Raw genomic sequence first — 19,418 nt, 5'->3', positions numbered from 1 at the left:
TGATGATGATAATTTTTTTTAAAAAGCCACATTAAACTTATATGAGATTTCACATATTTACAAAAGTGCTTTATATTTCTTTTGTTTAATATCTAAACTTCATGTCGAGTTTTCAATTCCTTCATTCGTGAGAGTGTCGATAAACTTCTTCATGTTTACTATAATTAATGATTTCCAGATATAAAACGCACACAAAATTGCTTTGGTGTCAGCTCAAAGTGGATTTGAGCTGATGAAAAGCCCAGTGGATTATAATGAGGAAGTGGGCTGCTGCCATCTAGTGCTTCATACTGACTAATTCAGTAAGAAAGCTAAAATGTCGTGCTAAAACATGTAATAACCCCATGACTTGTAAAATAGTGTTGTTTTTTTATTGCCCACGCGTGTTTTTTTTTTTAAATAATGGGTTTAACCATTCATTTTGGAGGCTCAAAATAATCTAAATTACGATCCAAATGAAAGGTCTGGGGATGTCCTACCCGCTATGATTCATGCTTTTTTAAATAACAATTTGTATTATACAAGAGGTCATGTGGCCCAGAGACATGAAAATGGAAATTTAAAAAGTAAAAGTAAAAGTGTGATGTGGAAGCTTGGGGCATTTGCAGTGCATACACAGAAAACCCCTGTTTGCATAGATACACAGGTTTCATTGGGGGGGTAGATTCATTATAAAACACTTTTTATTTACAAATCATCTTTTGGTTTTTGTCCCTGTATGGAAGCAACTTTAATCAATTAAAGCCAAACAATGTTCCAGTGCTCAGTGTGGAGAGAATGACACATCACAGCCCTCTGACTCAACAGTGGTCTCTATCTCCAGCGGTAACAACAAGCAAAGCAAAGGTTATTACTGCTAGCACGGAAACTAGGACCCACCCACATTCAGGCTGGTCTCTCCCTGCCTGGCTCTTCCTGGATCTGACGCCCGCATCTGCCAAGTAAGTAACTCTAATCTATAGTTTTTTCCACTGCAATATATTTAAAACAAATATTTCTTTACGTTGCAATAAACAACAGCGAGGAACTTGCAGAAATGTAGCGGCTCATTTTGGCTGTTGACTTTTTTTTGTTTCGTTTAGCTTTGCCTGATCAAACAAACAGCCGTTTAATGGTGACGTTACCAGATAGCAACTAGCAATTAACTTTCTGCTTTGGGGACGTCACAGCGGCACGCTAGCGCTTGTAAAATGTATGTAAGGAATTAAAATAAATATTTTATTAGTCGCCCAGGCCGGATGCTACATGCTAAAGCAGTAACTCGGTTTGAAAGTGTTGTGTAACGTTAACGGACGGCTGGGTCGTTTCTGCTCTTCTGCGTCAGGGCACACGGTTAAATCACTTAATGCTTCTTACCATCACGAACGGGCCAATGTTTTTATTATTATGCGTTTATCATTGAACAGTAAAATCATAGCTGGTTAGTTGAGAAAATGCAGGCCTGTGATGCTCTCACGAGTATAAGGACTTTGATTTTACTGCTTTTGACGTTAAAAGAGCTTTTCGACGTTCAAAGTCGAAACATGTACTACACATACAACAGTTAGTTGTTTTTAATTACTGTAGGAATTTATGTGAGTTCCCCCTCGCTTACGTATTTTTTCTGTTGCCTAACTGGTGGTATTTACTACGAGTGCCCGTGGCATTGTTTCAAAATACTGAGAAAATAAAACCTGAAAAGCAAGGGAGTGTCAGCAACCAAATGTTTTCCAAGAACTCATTTGTAACACACCCTTGGTCTTTCTGTTCAAACTAAAATCAGTAATTTCGAAAAATCGTCTTTTGTTTGGCTGTCATTAACTTTTTAAGTTGTGTTTACGCACTTGTTCTTGCAAAATACATGCATTCCTTTTTAAGGAAGGAAGGTCTTTTATCGACACATTGCAAAATATGAACAGATAAAGAATGACAACGTAGTAAATAGGTACATTCATTGAAATTCAAGCATTTTTGTCTTCGTTTTAACTCATGAAAATCATATCTTTAGACATCTTTTTAAACTGTATGGACATTGCTTCAACTTCACACTCAAACTGTTTGATAGTTTCACTTCACAAACACAAACCCAAAATATTTTCCTGCTGGTATGCACAATGACAGTTTTGAAGTTACAGAAAGCATGCTTTGCATATAGCTCAGCAGCTCATTATCTTTTGCCCTGAACAAAATTTGTTCTGTTTAGAATTTCTTTGACATGCAGACTATAAGATTCAGGTATTAAACCACTCACCTTTCACTTAGCAGAATCTAATCAGCTTTGTCCAAATAACATTATTACTTATTAAGATTTGGCAACTGTTGCTTGTTCGCATTATTGAGGGTTTATATTATATTGTTTTCTGAGAATGGGGAAGCAAAAGTTGCACAGTTTCATAAACAGTGAACACATTGCAATGTCATTATCATATGACAGGGATACGGATCAGTGGAAGTGGTGAGAGACATTTAAACAATTTCCTATTGTCTTGGGGAAAATGTTTGTTTTGTTTCTGCTCTATATGAGATTTAACGAGCCCATTCAGTAAACATTCTTTAGACAAAAACATAAATTCCCTGAAAAAGTTTTACATAAAAACAAATATTTACACAGTGATAGTCTCCAGCTTTATTTCACCTCCAGGTTTTGAAGATGAGCTACCCAGGATACCCTCCTCAGTCTGGAGGATACCCACAACAGGCGGGAGGCTACCCGCCTCAACCAGGGGCATATCCTCCCCAAGCAGGTGGCTATCCACCAGCAGCAGGTGGCTACCCTCCTGCAGCAGGTGGCTACCCCCCTGCAGCAGGTGGCTATCCACCTGCAGCAGGAGGCTTCCCCCCACAGGCAGGCGGATACCCACCCCAGGCAGGTGGTTACCCACCAGCAGCAGGGGGTTATCCACCCCAGGGGGGTGGTTACCCCGCTCCAGCTGGAGGCTTCCCTCCCCAAGCTGGTGGATACCCTGCTCAGCCTGGAGCAGGAGGTTATCCATCCATGCCTCCAGCAGGTGAGGCTCCAAGAAGAAGGCATGACAGATTACATTTGTGAGGTACTATTCTTTCTTTAAGCCAATATTTTCTTTCAGGTGGAGGCTGGGGTGCAGCACCAGGTGGCTATGGAGCGGTATGTAAATTCTTATCTCACTCTTCACCTCTTACGTGTCAGCTCGTTAATACTATATGGACTGGCTCAGGCTAAATCTCATTTGTTTAAGTTTCCTTATCTTTACCATTCCCATCTGAACCTTATTTGTTTAATATGCATTTGTCACCATGTACTTAGCTGTCCCTTCATTTGCAGCCAGGAGGAGCTCCGCAGGGATATCCAGGAGGCCCTTCCCCAGGCCAACCCATGCCAGGTTACCCAGGAGCACCTGCCACTAACCCTTCAATGCCTGGATATGGAAGTGGGGGTCCCTCCAACCCTCAGGGCCCTGCCATGCCTGTAAGATGTGGCAGGTGCATGCTGTGGTATTTAACACAAATAGAATTACCACAGCATACACACTTGTTACTGTGTTGAATTTTATCATGTCAGATATATGTATAATTTATTTATATATGTGTTTATCATTTCTTATGCTTTTTAGACAGGGTACAGGGGTTCTATTAAAGACTTTCCAGGGGCTGATCCACTGAAGGATGTTGAAGTTCTTCGAAAGGCAATGAAGGGTTTTGGTCAGTAAAATATGCATTTGAGTATGCTAAACCCATCAGATATAATATTGTTTCCCATTAGCAGTTCATTTGCTCCTTCTCCTTTTACACATCATAAATTGATTCTAACAAAATAACATCTTGACAGGCACCGATGAAAATGCCATTATTGAACTTCTGGGAAATCGTTCAAAAAAGCAGAGGGTTCCATTGATAGCAGCTTATAAAACTACTTACGGAAAGGTACTTTCATAAATAATAATGCTTTTGTGACAGTTTTATCTTAGCTGACTTTGCAGTCAGATGTTTCTGTTTTTCTGCTTAGGATTTAACCAAGGATCTGAAGTCTGAGCTAACTGGAAACTTTGAAGATCTGGTTCTTGCCATGCTGAAGACTCCAGCACAATTTGATGCATCTGAACTCAGAGAGGCTATAAAGGTTGGAAGCTCATGCGGTTGTCTCAGTAAATGGTTTCAGTTTTGGTTTTCCTGCCCAAACCACAATATCTCGCTCATCGTGCATTAGGAAAATAAGTGAATGTGAAATGGCTGGCTGCAAATGAATGTTGATCGCATTCGCTATGCTTTTCTGTAATTGTTTTAGGGTGCAGGAACTGATGAGGCTTGTCTCATTGAGATTTTGTCATCACGCTCCAATTCAGAGATTCAGGAAATTGCCAGAATCTACAAAGCTGGTGAGTTTTAATGTTGTCTTTTCTACTTTTTATTCAAATTCTTGTTGGAAGACATTATTAAGACCTGTTTTTTTTTTATTTTTATTAATGTAAGGGTATATTTTGCTTTAAGCTGAGCAGGCTTATTTGATCAACAGGTAAATAATGAATTCTGAAAAAGTCAGTGTCTGAAATGTCCTATGCAAATATTATGGAAATGAATATATTTTCCTAAAAAGCCCCTCCTTCCTTCCAGAGTACGGGAAGAGCCTGGAGGATTCTATTAGCAGCGACACGTCTGGACACTTTCGCAGACTCCTGGTGTCTCTCTGTCAGGTAGCATCAGCACATTTTGCTGGACTTACAAAGAGCTTTCTCATAAAGGGAAGTTCTGACCTAACTTCTGCACTGTGCCACATAATGTTTTTCTGCTCTCAATGCTACTTCCTTCTATTCTCTCTAGGGAAATCGTGATGAAAGGCCAAATGTTGACATCTCTTTGGCCAAACAGGATGCTCAGGTACTTGTTTAAAGATGGCTTCGTATCCTCAACGCTCTCTGAAAGCAAATGCAAGCCATAATTATCCTTCTCCTTCTTTCCTCAGAAACTGTATGCAGCAGGAGAAAATAAGGTGGGAACTGATGAGTCTCAGTTTAATGCCATCCTGTGTGCTCGCAGCAAGCCTCACCTTAGGGCAGGTGTGTAGCTCAGGAAGTTTACTATTTTGTTTTCAGTGTCATAAATAGAATCGCTTTAGCACATATGCTTTTAAACCTTTAAAGAATTACATTGTAACTGTCATGCTTGTGTATCTTGTCTTTGAATAGTCTTTCAGGAGTACCAGCATATGTGCGGGAAGGACATTGAGAAGAGCATCTGCGGGGAAATGTCTGGCAATCTTGAGTCTGGCATGGTGGCTGTGGGTACGTTCTTTGGATCTCTTTTTTCCAAGCCTGGACCAAACTGAAGCGACTTTCCAAAGACATGCAAAAGCTTTAAGTATATATTAAAGCCACTGGTTGAGGTTGTTCTGCAAGACTTTCCTATAAATACTATGCAGGTGCAATACAGGCAGCTGTTTGACCTAAATACATGATTGAAAGCAAATGGTGGCAAGACAGACTGAAGACTACACATTGGTTTTTATGAGGCATTTTAAAATTAGAAACTGATTCTTCAATCTGTTAAATGTCAGCAAACACTTCTTGAGGGCTTTGTAGAATCAACTAAGTTATATTTCCAGCTGTATATTAAAGCTAGAAATATAAATGAGGTAAAGACTTAAACTGAGGAAGAGGATACGACATCCTCATTCACTGGCGACTTTCATCATAAGTGTTGAAAGTGTTTGACTGGCACCATAAGCTCGCCAAGCAAGCTCACAAGTGAAGTAAAGCGTAGTTTGTTAAATGTATATAGCAACTACAACATGCACTTACATTTCTAGGTAGGTATACGTCAGGGATCTACACCAGGTTAGACTTGACAGACCTGACACATTGCAACATTTAAACAGTGCTCGGTTGGTACTGTGGAGCCCACAGTCTGCTAAGAAAACGTCCTTCAAAGCCTTCACCAGCCTGAACCGTTTATGCAAGGCCCGATTGGTCTACACTTTTATGTTATTTACCTTAAATTCAGAACCTGCCATTTGAGTACTGCAGCAGAATCGAGACTCAGACGTGAGCCTGCGCAAACTGTAGCCTTAGTTTCCTGTTCTTAGCTGACAGGAATGGTCTTCTGCTGCTGTAGACCTGTAGATGCTGTAGATCTCATGTTGTTTGTGCTCTGCATTCATTAAAAATAACCAAGGTAGTAAAACCACAAATTGGGTCAGTTACACAACCTTATTGGCGGACACAATATAAACTAAATATGTACAGAAGTGTCTCATGTTCCATCCATTCAATTTTCACGGTCTTTTCTTTTTAAGCGTGCTATGTCTTCTTGGTTTATATGTACAACAGCATCTTCTGCTCCTTTATTTATCTTTCATTTGACTTTTTTTAGTGAAGTGCATCAAGAACACCCCCGGTTACTTTGCAGAGAGGCTCAATAAGGCCATGAAGGTACATCTGTTGTCTGTCATCCCTCGGATAATTAGTTTAGTGCTCTGATTTTGTGAAGAGAGAATGGAGAAGACATAAACGAGGTATTACATTGTGCTCACAGGGAGCAGGGACAAAGGACAGAACCCTCATCCGTATCATGGTGTCCCGCTCCGAGGTAGATATGTTGGACATCAGGCAGGAGTATCTGAAGACCTACGGAAAATCACTGTACACTGATATCTCAGTAAGTCCCACTGTTTTTGTCATTTTGACGATCAAAGCTTAATCACCGTGTGCTTGTTATGTGATGCGTTTTCTCTGGATTTCTCAGGGTGATACCTCTGGGGATTACAAGAAGCTGCTGTTGAAGCTGTGTGGAGGTAGTGACTAAAAAGCACCAAGACCCCAAAGGAGCGTGTCTCAAAAGGACATCATATACATCCACACTGAAACAATGTTATATGACCTTATATTCCGTTTGTTGCATGCATTTAGTGCCATTTTTCTGATTATTACATCAAATCAACATATATATTTTTGATTCTCTTAAATTACATAGTTTTTGCTACTGTATTGCATTTATTCATATTTTAAAGGTGCATTAATATATTTCTTTTTACACAAAAGGTTGAGTGGTAGCCAACAAAATGTGTGTGTGCCTGAAATTAACTAAATTACTGCAATGACTATATTACACAATAATATTTAAAATGTACTTTAGTTTGTAGGAAACCTATTTTGGGGTAACAGTAGAACTTCACAAAGTAAAAAGAAAGTAAGATCTGAAAAAGAGCTAGTGTGCCATGTGACTAATTTTTGCAATCCATATAGAAAGAAATATTTAGTACAGCGCTTTGTGAATGTATTGCCAAGCATTGCAACTGTGTGTACCTACTTACAAAGGTGTATGTTATTATTGTATATGCATATGATCATATCCCAATCAATCAATCATTCTCTGAATGTAAGAAATAATATTTGCATCTCTCCTGTAATGGGTGTTTGTTTTAGTTAACTGAAATTTAACTCTTGCTTCCAAGTCTATGCAAATTAGTTTATTGCCAATCAACATTTATTTGCCTTTCACTCAGTGCTGAAACGCCAAAGCCTAAAGACAGATCATATTGTGCCGTTCGAGTAAGCCTGTGGACCTACGCAATTATTTTCTTTTGTTTTGTCTAGCAAACATTCGATAATCTTAGTTGTATGGCTACAGGAAGTTATCCATATTCTGTTTCTCAATATTTTGTTTAGTCTTTCAACAGTGTCCTTTGCTGATTTGTATGCTTTACTGCCAGCAGAGGGCTCTTAGTTCACACAAACTATGTCACCTCTGTAGAATTGATCTGCCTGAACTAACTTTTGCTGAGTATTTCCTGCACTAACTACTTTGCTTTGTAACATAATAATTGTCAAAATTCAGTGGATGCCTTAAGAAAAAAAAAAGGAAAAACAACCACCTTTGATTTCAATAAAAAAAAATTTGGCACATTTTCTTTGTGAAATGGGATTGTGTGTTTTGCATGAAAAATGACTGCGTGTGGATTTTGTGCTCTAAGCAGATGCACAATGAACGATTTGCATGTCAAAGCCAGTCTCATTTGCACCACCTAGGTCTGTATTACAGCGAGTGGGTAAGCCCCCTCCACCTCTGAGCATCATGAGCGGCAGCCTCTTGTCAAAAGGTGTGAATAATGTGGCTTACATAAGTTCTGTTTGTGCGTGCGTGTTTGCTTTATAATCTGAGAAGGGGAGAGAAATTCATTCAGGTGTGCTTTGAAGCTCAAGTGATATGGAGCGGAGCTTCATAGAGCTTTTCTCAAGGCTATAAATAGTGTCCATATTGGAGACACGGGTGTCCTAAAGTTGTCTTTCTGTTGTGTTCAGTGGCCTCGAAGTGCAGCCTCAGAGGGGATGTGTTCGTGAGACAAATAGCTTCTTTGCAAACCTTGCTTCTTGTACACTTTCTAACTTTTCATATACACCCGAAATGAAAACAGTCCACCAGCCTGAGGACAAAGAATGATAAATATTTGATGTTGGCATTTGTGTATTTTCTCTCTAGCTAAGATTTTGCACTGATATCTCGTGAAAGATATAGGTCAAAGTGAAATCAAACGGGGGAGAGAGGAGGGCTTCCATTTAGCTTGCTTTTACTTTAAGAGGAGGACAGAACACTTCCGTGATCCTGATTTCTAGACAAAGTGCTTTAATTATTAACTTGTCGATGTGATGGCATAGTGGATGATGCACTCTTTATGGAGCTTGGGACACAAAGACGTCTGTCCACGTCACTGGGCCAAGTGGAAGGTGCAATAGCTGTGAAGAGCAGCCTGAACTAGGCCTTAGCCTGAGGCTTTTTTTCTTATATTACTTGTAATGAAATTTTAAGAGCTTCTCTTAAAACTTGTAATATCACAAAACAAAGGTCTCAATAAAGGTTTATTTCAGACGCAGTAAATCTGCAGTTCATCACCAGCCTTTTAATACTATCATATAAACAATCAGTGTGAGTAAGTATTGAGCAATTTCTTTTTTTATTTGCAGTGGATTTTCTCCAGCCATCCAGTGAGGATTGTGCAGCTAAGTGACATTTGGTTGCCAGGGACCTAATCCTGCTTTAAACTTCATGAGTGCATATAAGCAAATTACAAACCCAAGGATTAGATGAACAACACATAATGAGATGTAGCAGCAGATATCACTATCCAGCATGCAGAGTGGCAGCCTGTGGGGCTTGAGGCTCTTCCTCTGATTTTTGACAGAGTGAGAAAATAAATCCTGTCCAACCATATGCTTTTATTTGTGTGTCAGGAGAAGCAATATACCAGAAGACAGCGTAGAACTCTATAAATTGCTCCCACTTAATGTTAAAAGCAAATGCAAGATTTCAGTGTTTTGAATCTGTTTGATGCTTTTAGGAATTTACATAATTCCTAAACATTGCAACTTGTTTTCTTGGTAAGCGGTGAATAGATTTCCCTGCAGGGAAAAGAAATTAGTGCTGTTGTTACATAATTGTTAAAGCTGTTTCGAATTTAAGAGGGGAAATGTATAGGCACACTGTGTACCACGTTAAGCTTTAGCAAGCTCTAGCTAAGAGTGAAAATCCTCATAAAGGGAATACGCTCTAGCTCTATGTTAAAAAGTACTAGCAATTATCATAAACAAGCTTTAAGTAGATTTCCACACATCTCCAGTTTAGCTGTGAACACATATAGATATAGACATATAATCTTACATTTAATATTGCTGTCTGATTCTAAACAATTTCGTTTTCGTAAGGATTTTATCTTTTTGTGACGTCTCCCTCCTTTGAGACCTGATGGATTATGTGGAGCAGAATAAAGCTTGCAGAGCGGGGCAGTTGTGTCAGGGGACAATCCAGATGAGAAACAGGCAACTACAATCTGGAGGTATAATCTCCTCACAAAAAAGAGAGATCAAATCATGAAATAAGAGCTGCTAGATTTCCCTTGTAATCAAATAATAGCCTATTCAGATGCCCACAATGTATGTGTGGGATTTTCTGAGCAGACTGGGTTTTAAGAAGTCAAGCAATGTCCGATTTGTAATCTAGTAATATTTACATTTAAAACTGCTTAAGTGTTAAATGTGTTTGAATTTGCATCCATAAAATTGCTACCTAATCATTAGCTGTGTTTTGGAGAGTGAATCACTGTATTACATGGTATGACTTGATGTGATAGTAGAAACATATGATAAACTCTTATAAAATGTACAACAAAGTCATAATAAGTGTCATCCACTGTATCTAATACAATGTGTGTACTGGCATATAGTTATTTTATTTTATTAAAACCTTCAGCCAGTTAGTAATTATCATTAGAATAAATAATAATAAGAAAATTCGGAGGAGAAGATCATCTGGTAATTTTGTGATTTTAGAGCAGTGCACAACCTTTCATCAGTAGGTTTTACTGTAGAGATGACCTGTGATCAGTGACTGTTTCACCAAAAGTACATTTGTCGGCCAGAAACAGTATTTCACTAGAAAAACTGAGAAGTGAAAAATGATCTTGTTCAACAGAATATATATGATTTTATTTTATCACCCTTCATATTCTTCTTGCTGCACAAGAGGGTTAAGGAACCACCAGTCACAGAAATATCTCTGACTTTTTGTCACCTATGAAGACAAATTTCATTAGACCCTGAGAACCTCATGTTATCTTTTGTAAAGGATGCTGAAAGAGTCATCAAAGCTTCCCAACTAAGGTTTTAAACAGTTTATATACTTCACTTAATACAATTACACTCTGGAAATGTTTACGGTTGATTCTGTTATTTCTAGACTTGATATACAACACTTTATGAAACCACTGGGTGGATGAGGAAATGGTTCATCTAAAGCTGGAAAAGAATAAATGCTTACCCAGCGCTCAGTTAATAATTTAATAGTAACACTTTGTCATATAATCACTGCTATATAGATCTCTATATAGCAAAAAAAATTAAGCTAAATGCCTGATATTGCAACTGTGTAGACTATAAAGGTGACTTCTTAATTTAACTATGAGGTCTCCAATATCATCAATCACATCCGAAAACACTAGGGGAAGTAATTCAGGAAGTCTCTGGTACATAATGAGCTACATAAAAGGTCAAAAACCAACAATGAATGACCCTTGAACAGCGCTGTATTCAAAACAGACTGAAAGCACGTCACTGGTTCAGAACTACTTCTCATTCTTAGCAAACGTTTTTCTTGGTGGACGTAGTACGTCCACCAAGAAAAAATATCTAAACTAGATTTTTAATTGTTTACATTTTTAAATATTATGGATAAGATGTAAAAGAGTGACCAATACAAAGGTTTGTAGCAATACAAAAGCCAACATCTTCCATGGGTGTGCATTAGTGCACATGATATGAGTTACCTGCAAATCTGTGCAGGTTTTGCTGCCCTACTGGCACTGTGGTCTTTTTCAGGGAAGACCTTGGTTATTCCACTACACTGTGCATGTACTACAGAAGCATGATCAGCAGTTAAAGTCTACACCAGTCTGCTAGTATTCCAACAAACACTGAACATATTTGGCACACTGGGAAACTAGTTATACAACAAGGGAAGTACAACGCATTTTTTTCTTTAAAATAAAGCAAGAGTTTTCAAACATTTTCTTTCTTAACAAGAAATGATGCAACACAGGAGTAAAAGTCCAACACTCTCGAAAGATTTTGGCCCCAAAAAGTAAAAGCTTAAACCTAATACGTTATATTATTACACTTATTTTGCAATTAATTGTGGGGTTTATATAATTTGCATCATTTTAGCTTTTTGGGAAGGGTGTGTAAACTTTCAAAAACTGGGCATAATAATGAAAATTAAATCGTCCTCAGCTAAAAAAAATAAATAAATACTTGTGAGTGAAAACAAGCCCGTCAGTATTGTTTTAGTGTGTTTTTATTGGCATTCTTGAATGCCTTCCACATAACTAACTCACACAGAAAGCGCAAAACCAGTATTACATAAGTTGTGGTAATAATTACAGCGGTAATTATAGCGGCGGGAAGCCAGGTGCGTCTAAAAAAAAGCCCCGCCCACGTTTACCTTAAATGTCCATTGCACGGAAATATGATTGGCACAGGGTTACAGCTGCTCGAACGGTGAGACATGGCGGAGTTTGTAGTCTGACTGAGAGCGCTCCTGGAGAGTTTCCACACTTTTCAACATGACTAAAGAACTTGATTTGACGCCGAGGTTGTTTCCGTAGCGCAGGCAAAGCGGGGCTTAAAGAGGCAGAGGCGTCATTTTTCCGAAAAGGATAGAGAGCGGCGGTTGGGAAAATGTGTTGTCATCTTCATGCAGTCAACAGCCTTGGGCAACAAATATGGCTACTTCTTGTGTATCCGTCAATTCGGGTTGAAAACCGTCCTGACTGGGTCGAGCGGGGTAGTTTCGCAGAGTCACGGCAGTAGCCCGAAGTTAAGTTGACTACCAGAAAGATTAAAAGGCTGGGTTTGTCCCGAGCTGGTAAACAGCGGACGAGCGAAGCGGAGAGGAGATGGAGCCCAAGCACAAAGAGTTGTTGGAGAAATGTTACCAGAACTTGGTGGAGTCAATAACAGATGCGGACAGAGTTGTGGACGCGTTGGCTCACTGCGGGACCCTAAGCCAGCCAGAGCGCTACGAGCTGGAGCACAACTGCACCTCCAACTCGGAAAAAGTGGACCTTCTGCTGAAGCTACTAATGAGTAAAGACGGGGACCATTTCGCAGAGTTTTGCACTGCTCTGGAGACAACACACCCTCACCTGCAATCTTTATTGCTGGATGGCATTGGACCAGTGGATCATACGAGTGGTGAGAAACAATTAAAGTGTTAACGACCTCCTAATTAAATTGTTATAAGAGTATAGTGTTTATGAAGAAGGGGCGACGTGTCAGAAGTTAGGGCTTTATCTAAAATACAGTGAAACGGTGTGTTTGGGCCCCTTGCTTTTGATATTGCTTATGATCCAACCTGTTTTCGATCCTCTCCTGAGCATGATCTAACAAACATTAGTGCTATTGACCTTATGACAATTTGATGAAGGGCATGACTTTTCCTTTGGGCAAGACTTTTCAGGGCACAATCATGTGACCTGATGCCTATTTACACTCTCACTACTGTGCTTGTTTCATTTAGCATGTCACCAAAAGTACAGCCTGCTAGCTTTTTTTGTGAAAGCATTTAATGGACCTAAAAAAACTCAATCAATATAGGGAGGGACTGACTGTGTGTGGGAATCAATAACCCACTATCATAGTCAAACGAATGAGAGATGAATCAAATGCGTTTTAGTGCGCACTGTGCAATGAATTACTCGAGGGGGATATAAACTGGAGAATAAAGGGCATCAGTTTGATTTGTTTTTGGTGTAAAACTAACTACAGTTAAGATTATGTCAGCACCGGTAAGTAAATTACCTTTTTAAATAACTAATTGTACGGTCTTTACAATGTTGCAACTTAAAGGCATTCAGCAAACTATTGTTTTATTATAAACTTGTGAATGGATTCAAAATTGCCTTTGTCCACCTACTGTAATACTCCACAGCAGATGTATAGAAAATTAGTTTCTCTGTGGATTTGTCAGTATAGTATAGTTTTACTACTAACACGATACTGTATAGTGTAATGGTATAGTGCTTGTGGAACTGAAATCATTTCAGAAGTATGACCCCTGGCAAGGAGTTTCTGATTGATTCAGTTCGTCTGGTTTAGTGGCAGGTTTATTTAAACATTATGGATGGATTGGGACTTTTAAGTGATAAATTTTTGGATTTGATACACGTATGACACCAGATGTTGCAAGATACTGCAACATTGGATTTGGGATGCACTGTCTTGATATTCTTAAATATCTCAACCTAATTCAGATGCAGTTGTCCTTCCGAATCTGAATTAGCTGGATGATAGAGTAACTTTTAAGCATTACCAGAAACACAGGATCTCAAAACTCTTTTATTTATCAGTGATCAGATACACTTTTTAGAGAATATTCATCCTGCCTGCTCGGGATACATTAATATATGGACTGTTGGCTTGTCTTAAGAGGTGAACTAAAACTGCATCTTACACAACATTTAATGTTCCAAGGTATCGGGGGTTCCACCTTCGACCCTTATTATTTAACCCTTAAGTTTATCTAATGGTTACTAAATATATCTTGAAGTAAGGATAAGCCTCTGAGATAATATGGTCTCATAATGGCACAAATCGCAGATTAGTTTATAATAACTTTGTAATAGTTCTGTTTTCTATGTGGATAATCACCCTTTTTCTAACTAAGTGATAAATACATGCATGTGATTTTATTCACAGATAAATCCACAAACTATAGATATACTCTCTATTTTTTGTGTTCATCATAAATCTCTTATTGCATTCTTTGTATGCTGAAACAGTAATGATGTATTCTCTGGACTTTACCTGACATCTTATGCAATAGCATAATGCATGCACTCTGACATATGACCCTTACTCAGCACTTCTGTTGCACTTTGACATTTGAAAAACAAACAAACAAAAAAAGGAACATCCATCCAGTTGCTTTCTTGTTTGCTATCGCGTCATACTCAGTTAGCTACCAGGTGTTTAATTATGCATTATTTTGGCATAATTCATAAGAGAACGCAAGCTGGACACTTCTGTTAGTTTTTCTGAGCCTTCTCATTTTTGCGCTGCATTTCACAATTGTGCATTGGGTCTAGAACTGAGTACTGATAGGCACTCTAGTTCCAAAGAGCTTTGTACATGAGCATGTTCTGGGCTAGTCATAGTAGTGTGCAAATCCCCGTTGGTAGTCACACAGGACACAAATGGGCTGAGCTGTCTTCTGCTACTGGGCAGACAGGTTCCTCCACTGTGTGGCCAAAAGACGGGCCTTTCCAGAGAAAAGCAACCTATGTTTTTACATAATATGCACCATCAGGAGCCAGTTGCAGTAATTGACAAGTCACCCCAAAAAAATATGAGAGCCACATGTTGGTAAACCCTGCCTGTTCAAATGCTTATAACATGAATGCTAAATATATCCTTTAATCACTGACCTACAAAAAGTTCCACATGATGTAAATATGATGCCTATAGTACCGAACAGGGTGTGTATCGCCCAGGGCTTGGTTGTTTGTTTGTTTTTATTTTTTTGTTTTTTATTTTTTTAAATAAAGATACTTTGTAGTTTCACATAACTATAGCTCTAAGGCCTGCCAGCGGAGACCTTTCTGTTTAGATTGTTCTCATCGTTTCTTAAGGAAGAATAACACAATGGCTGCACATTATAAGGGTGTGTATCATGGGAAGTTTTGCTTTGTCACTGCAAAACAAGAGCAGGTGTTTTGCAGTTAGCGATTAACGAGTGTTATGTAGCTCGATTTCTTGGTTTCGTTCTAGATTTTATTAGGCGGAAAGAAGAGAATCTAGTTGTCTCCAGTGGTTTTGAACTGTTGACACAGAGGGTAGTTATTGCAGAATTGGTGACTCATTAACTTTATACCACAGTACATATCAGAGTGTACTTATTTATAGAAGTAGACTGTAGAAGAAAACTGATGTCTGTGTTCGGCATGCTTTTCAGTCTTCTAACATCTATCTCGCGTAGCAGACTTCTACTTTAATTAGAATAGCTTCTCCGCAGGGACATATGTCATTGTTGCAGTACCATCATAAATGCATATTGTGGTATTTCAAATAATTTCTTTCCAAGTCTTTCACATGTATCTCCAGAGAGGAAGTTAAGTGGGATCAAGTAAAATTTCATCTGTTGCTTTGCTACTGACAGAAATGTCTTTTTTTTTTCTTTTTTTTTAAGTTGAATGCTAATTGGTTTATTTGTCCAGTTAAAAGTTTGTTTACAAAGTATTAAATCAACTGAAAGGTTGTTTGGACAGAGTGATAATAATCTGTGTTCATGTATGCAGAGGAGCGCTGAGTTTTCATGGTGAAAGTTTAATGTCTGAGTTTATTTTAGAATAGAGTGTGAACAATTTAGTTATGAGAAACTCCACTGATATGAAGGGAATTTAGATAAAGTCAAATTTTTACTTAATTAATATCTTTTGTATTGTTTAAGGATGTGTTGTTGGCTCATTTGTTTACTGGTAACATTTTAAAATCACGTCAAAGACTTGGTGGGCATACTGGGATATTGAACAAAGCAGAGTGACTACAACATTAAAACCTGTGCTTTTAGTGCTATTTAACTGTACCATGACTGTGCTATGATACTGGAGTAAATAAGTAAGCCCAACTTAACCATTCTGTTGACAAAAAAAGGGCCTGAATTATATCCCTCATTAAAAGCTGTATTTTATGGTTTTCTGAAATTCAATGTTGATGGACAACACTCTGATCTATTGCTTAGAAAGTAATCTTCCCCCTTTTGTCAATTAATTACTCATTATATACAATATTTAAGTTAGAGCTTTAAGATGCAAGTAGAAAAATGCATAATTCTTTTAATGGAAAGGGGTAGCATTCAGAATATCTTTCATTTATTGTTAGTGGCACATAGTACCAGATGTGATTTAAGATCAGCACTTTACGTTTGAGCGACTGTTCTCACGTTTAAAAGAAATGTTCAAGTTGAGAGTAAACTCCTACTAAAGACAGTCTTCCCACTTTCCGTTTGTTCTTGAGAAGTGGTCTTCTTATACCATAAAATTGTGTACAGATGATCAAGTGGCTGTGACCGTAACTACGAGATCAACCTAAATGAAATGCTTAAGTGGGCAGGGTCAGACCTCAGGTCACATGACTTCCACGGAGCAGAAAAGTAAGTGAGTTATGACATTCTGCACCTTGCCTATTGAGGCACTCTCTGCTCAGAGTCATGGGAAACTTAAGCTAGAGTGAGAACAAAGAGAGCTCAAAGAGAGATCGGTCTCTCCTTTTTCTTTCTTTCTTTTTTTTTGTCCTTCAGTGGGAAATAGAGGGTTGAGCCATGTTAGCTGGGCTCCTCATAGTCTCAACTCATTTAGTTAGTGGGAACACGGCCAGTCAGGGGTTGATTTAGAGTAATGGGACGTGGGTAAATAGAATCGTTTGTCATGCTCTAAGTCTACACTAGACTTTACATCAGGAGTGGAAGCTGCTGATGTAACTGAACTATAAGCTGGTCACTCCACAGCAGCGCAGTAAGATCTCAGGAAAGGTGCACTGCTGGCTGTTTGATCAAGCAGTGTGCAGTCAGGCATCAATAAAATTCTAATCCTTCTTGTAGAGGATAAATAACCACGTTTGAAACAACTTGATTAACAAAATATAGTCAATGAAAAAACCTATTGCTAAACAATTCCTTGCTCTACTTTTACTGTAATTTATACAGTCAATGCCCTCTTATATTTTATCAATGTGTGCTTTGTGAGGGATATGACAATTTCTAGCTAAAGATTAATATTTATTGGCTGATTTTCATATGTTTGCATTTTAATACAGATCCCTATTACCATAGTTTTTCCATCTTTATCCAAATATACTGTCATAAACTTGAGCATTTAACATGCTAACTGAGGCCTGTAGAGTCGGAGATGTACCTCAGCATTGCACGCTCTGACCTTGGGCTGAATTTGCTGAGAAGTCCACTTCTGGGAAGAATTAAAATGTTTTCATTTTTAAAAGTGTACCAGTTCTTCATCTCACTGCTTTAGAACTGTTGGTAGTGAAAACATGATGTACTGTAGCAGATAAATATTGGCCACTCCCACTGATAAATGGCATCTTATTTGGCAATATACTGAAGGCAGTCAACACATCTTTTGTTTTTGCTTGTTTTCTTAGAAAAGGTGACAGACCAGATAGTAACTTAATGACAACATTTCTAATTGACTTGACCATTTGTGTAACCATTTGTTCCTCTGTTGTTGTAAAAAGCTAATTGTTTCTTCTGAATCTGTTGTGAAAATTGCACACTCTGGTAGATCGTGACACACACAGATTGCATCAGTTATTTCCCTTTTAAATACTTTTCTCTTTTAAAATCTACTGAAGAATTACTTTTACATTGGTGTGTGAAATAACATCATCTTCTTCATATTGTTCAGTGGTGTACATAAAGCTTCCTTTCTGTAACGTTAATTATGAATCACTGTAAGCTATAAAAGAGGGCCTTTCACAAGGGGGGGACTGTGTGATGTTGTCAGAGGAGATAAAAGGAGAAGCTCTAAGGCTGCAGCCTCTTTGGGGCCCTGGCTAGTATGTATTCAAGCTCCCTGCCCAACTGGTAATTAGCTACACTCTGTCAGCCCACAGGCCCGTCATCCCAAGTTGGGGAAAGTCCCACCTTATTATTCCTCCAGCTGGCTTTTTTCAGTAAAGGCTCCCGAATGTAACCCAAGCTGCACTGCCTTGATGTACCATACAATGCTGGAGATGATCATCTGACCATAAAGCAGACACGGTCGAGTACGCTTAGACCTGACTTTAATGTTTCTGTTCATGCTGCAGGGTCCACTTACAGCGTCTTGTCCACCATGCCATCGGACTCAGAAAGCAGCAGCTCTCTCAGCAGCTTAGGTGAGTGTGGTACTCATGATGACTAACGATTTAAGGTAAAGATGGGTCCAAAAAATCTTCTTTGGAAAAGGGGGGGGGGGAGAAAAAAACAGTAGTTCTGAGGAACCAGACGGCTTCTAATTGTTTAGACTCTAAGCACATGCAAGTGATTACACAGATGTGACAAGGATTTAAAAATACACACACGAGAGAGAGATCTGTTTCTACTCTAGAAGAGAGGATTGGTCTGTGCTGTTGAAGCTGAACCAGTGTTTATCACTACGTTTATTTTTGTGGTATATTCAAAACTGAATGAGTAGATCAATGATGACAGACAATATTTAAGTGACTTTGGCTAAACGATTATATAGATTAAATAAAATAATGGTCAAGCTCTTTACCCATAACATAATCATGAACTTGTATGTTTGTAATTTATTTCTTTAGCCAAGTTTGCAGCTCAGATGAACATAGACTACATTTTTACTGAAATATAGCTATACACTCTAGCTGACATAAATAAAACTGCACTGAACCCCGTCACTCGCATCATTTGAACTTTGCGATCGGCACAAGCCACCAGTGACATGCTGACTCACACAGGTACTCCTGCTCAAGCGTCCTCCCCTCCACCTGCCCACATGGACAGCCACCAAGTGAATGAGAAAATGGAGACCATTCTGTTAGAGTTGAGACAGGTGACGCGTGAAAGGGATGAGCTACGCAAACGTCTCGCCCTCTCTTCACCTGGAACCACCTTTGATGACTGCAGGTAGTGTTTTAGTCTCATTCTACAGCCTGTTTTCCAACACATTTGCAGAAAAGCAGAGCAATCTTGTTTCTACCTGCACTCTTTAGATAGAGGTATTTTGCATTCTTGAGCATTTAAAAGCCCTGCCAAAAAAAGCAAGAGCTATTTGACGTAAACTTGTGCTCGTTTTGTTTTAGAGTTGAGCATAAGATGTGAGGATACAGTTGAACTTTCTCTCTTTCCTTACGCTCCCAAAAGTACAAAGTTTGCATGTTTATCTCACTTATGGCTCTCACATTGTCCCA

At 38.7% G+C, this 19,418-nt stretch overlaps 2 protein-coding genes across 6 annotated transcripts in view; both read left to right on the top strand.

The window, feature by feature from the left end:
* The first annotated feature begins 788 nt into the window (after window positions 1-788).
* On the top strand, window positions 789-7,880 carry anxa11b (annexin A11b). Its single transcript, XM_086303854.1, has 15 exons — window positions 789-941; window positions 2,621-2,987; window positions 3,066-3,103; window positions 3,281-3,424; window positions 3,570-3,657; window positions 3,785-3,879; window positions 3,962-4,075; window positions 4,241-4,331; window positions 4,567-4,646; window positions 4,774-4,830; window positions 4,916-5,009; window positions 5,139-5,234; window positions 6,322-6,380; window positions 6,484-6,606; window positions 6,694-7,880. Exons 2-15 carry the CDS (start codon window positions 2,630-2,632, stop codon window positions 6,751-6,753), a joined length of 1,497 nt encoding a protein of 498 aa, XP_086159980.1. The 5' UTR covers window positions 789-941; window positions 2,621-2,629; the 3' UTR covers window positions 6,754-7,880.
* A 4,081-nt stretch (window positions 7,881-11,961) lies between these two features.
* LOC147323477 (disks large homolog 5-like) overlaps window positions 11,962-19,418 on the top strand; it is a 30,335-nt gene continuing 22,878 nt past the window's right edge. For 2 of the 5 annotated variants that reach the window (XM_086303851.1, XM_086303849.1), the window contains exons 1-3: window positions 11,962-12,689; window positions 18,315-18,383; window positions 18,966-19,134. In XM_086303851.1, coding sequence (XP_086159977.1) covers window positions 12,392-12,689; window positions 18,315-18,383; window positions 18,966-19,134 — 536 coding nt within the window. In that variant the 5' untranslated portion in view covers window positions 11,962-12,391. Of the gene's footprint in view, window positions 12,690-13,206; window positions 13,283-18,314; window positions 18,384-18,965; window positions 19,135-19,418 lie in introns of those variants that run through there. The other 3 variants (XM_086303850.1, XM_086303852.1, XM_086303853.1) reach the window with 3 other exon arrangements.

The sequence above is a fragment of the Aulonocara sp. 'chitande type north' Nkhata Bay genome, linkage group LG8, assembly GCF_057382095.1.
Source record: "Aulonocara sp. 'chitande type north' Nkhata Bay isolate Kocher_YH1m ecotype deep benthic linkage group LG8, A_spYH_male_GT1.1, whole genome shotgun sequence".
In the NCBI taxonomy this organism is placed as follows: Eukaryota; Metazoa; Chordata; class Actinopteri; order Cichliformes; family Cichlidae; genus Aulonocara; species Aulonocara sp. 'chitande type north' Nkhata Bay.
This window is presented reverse-complemented; position numbering and strand designations above follow the sequence as displayed.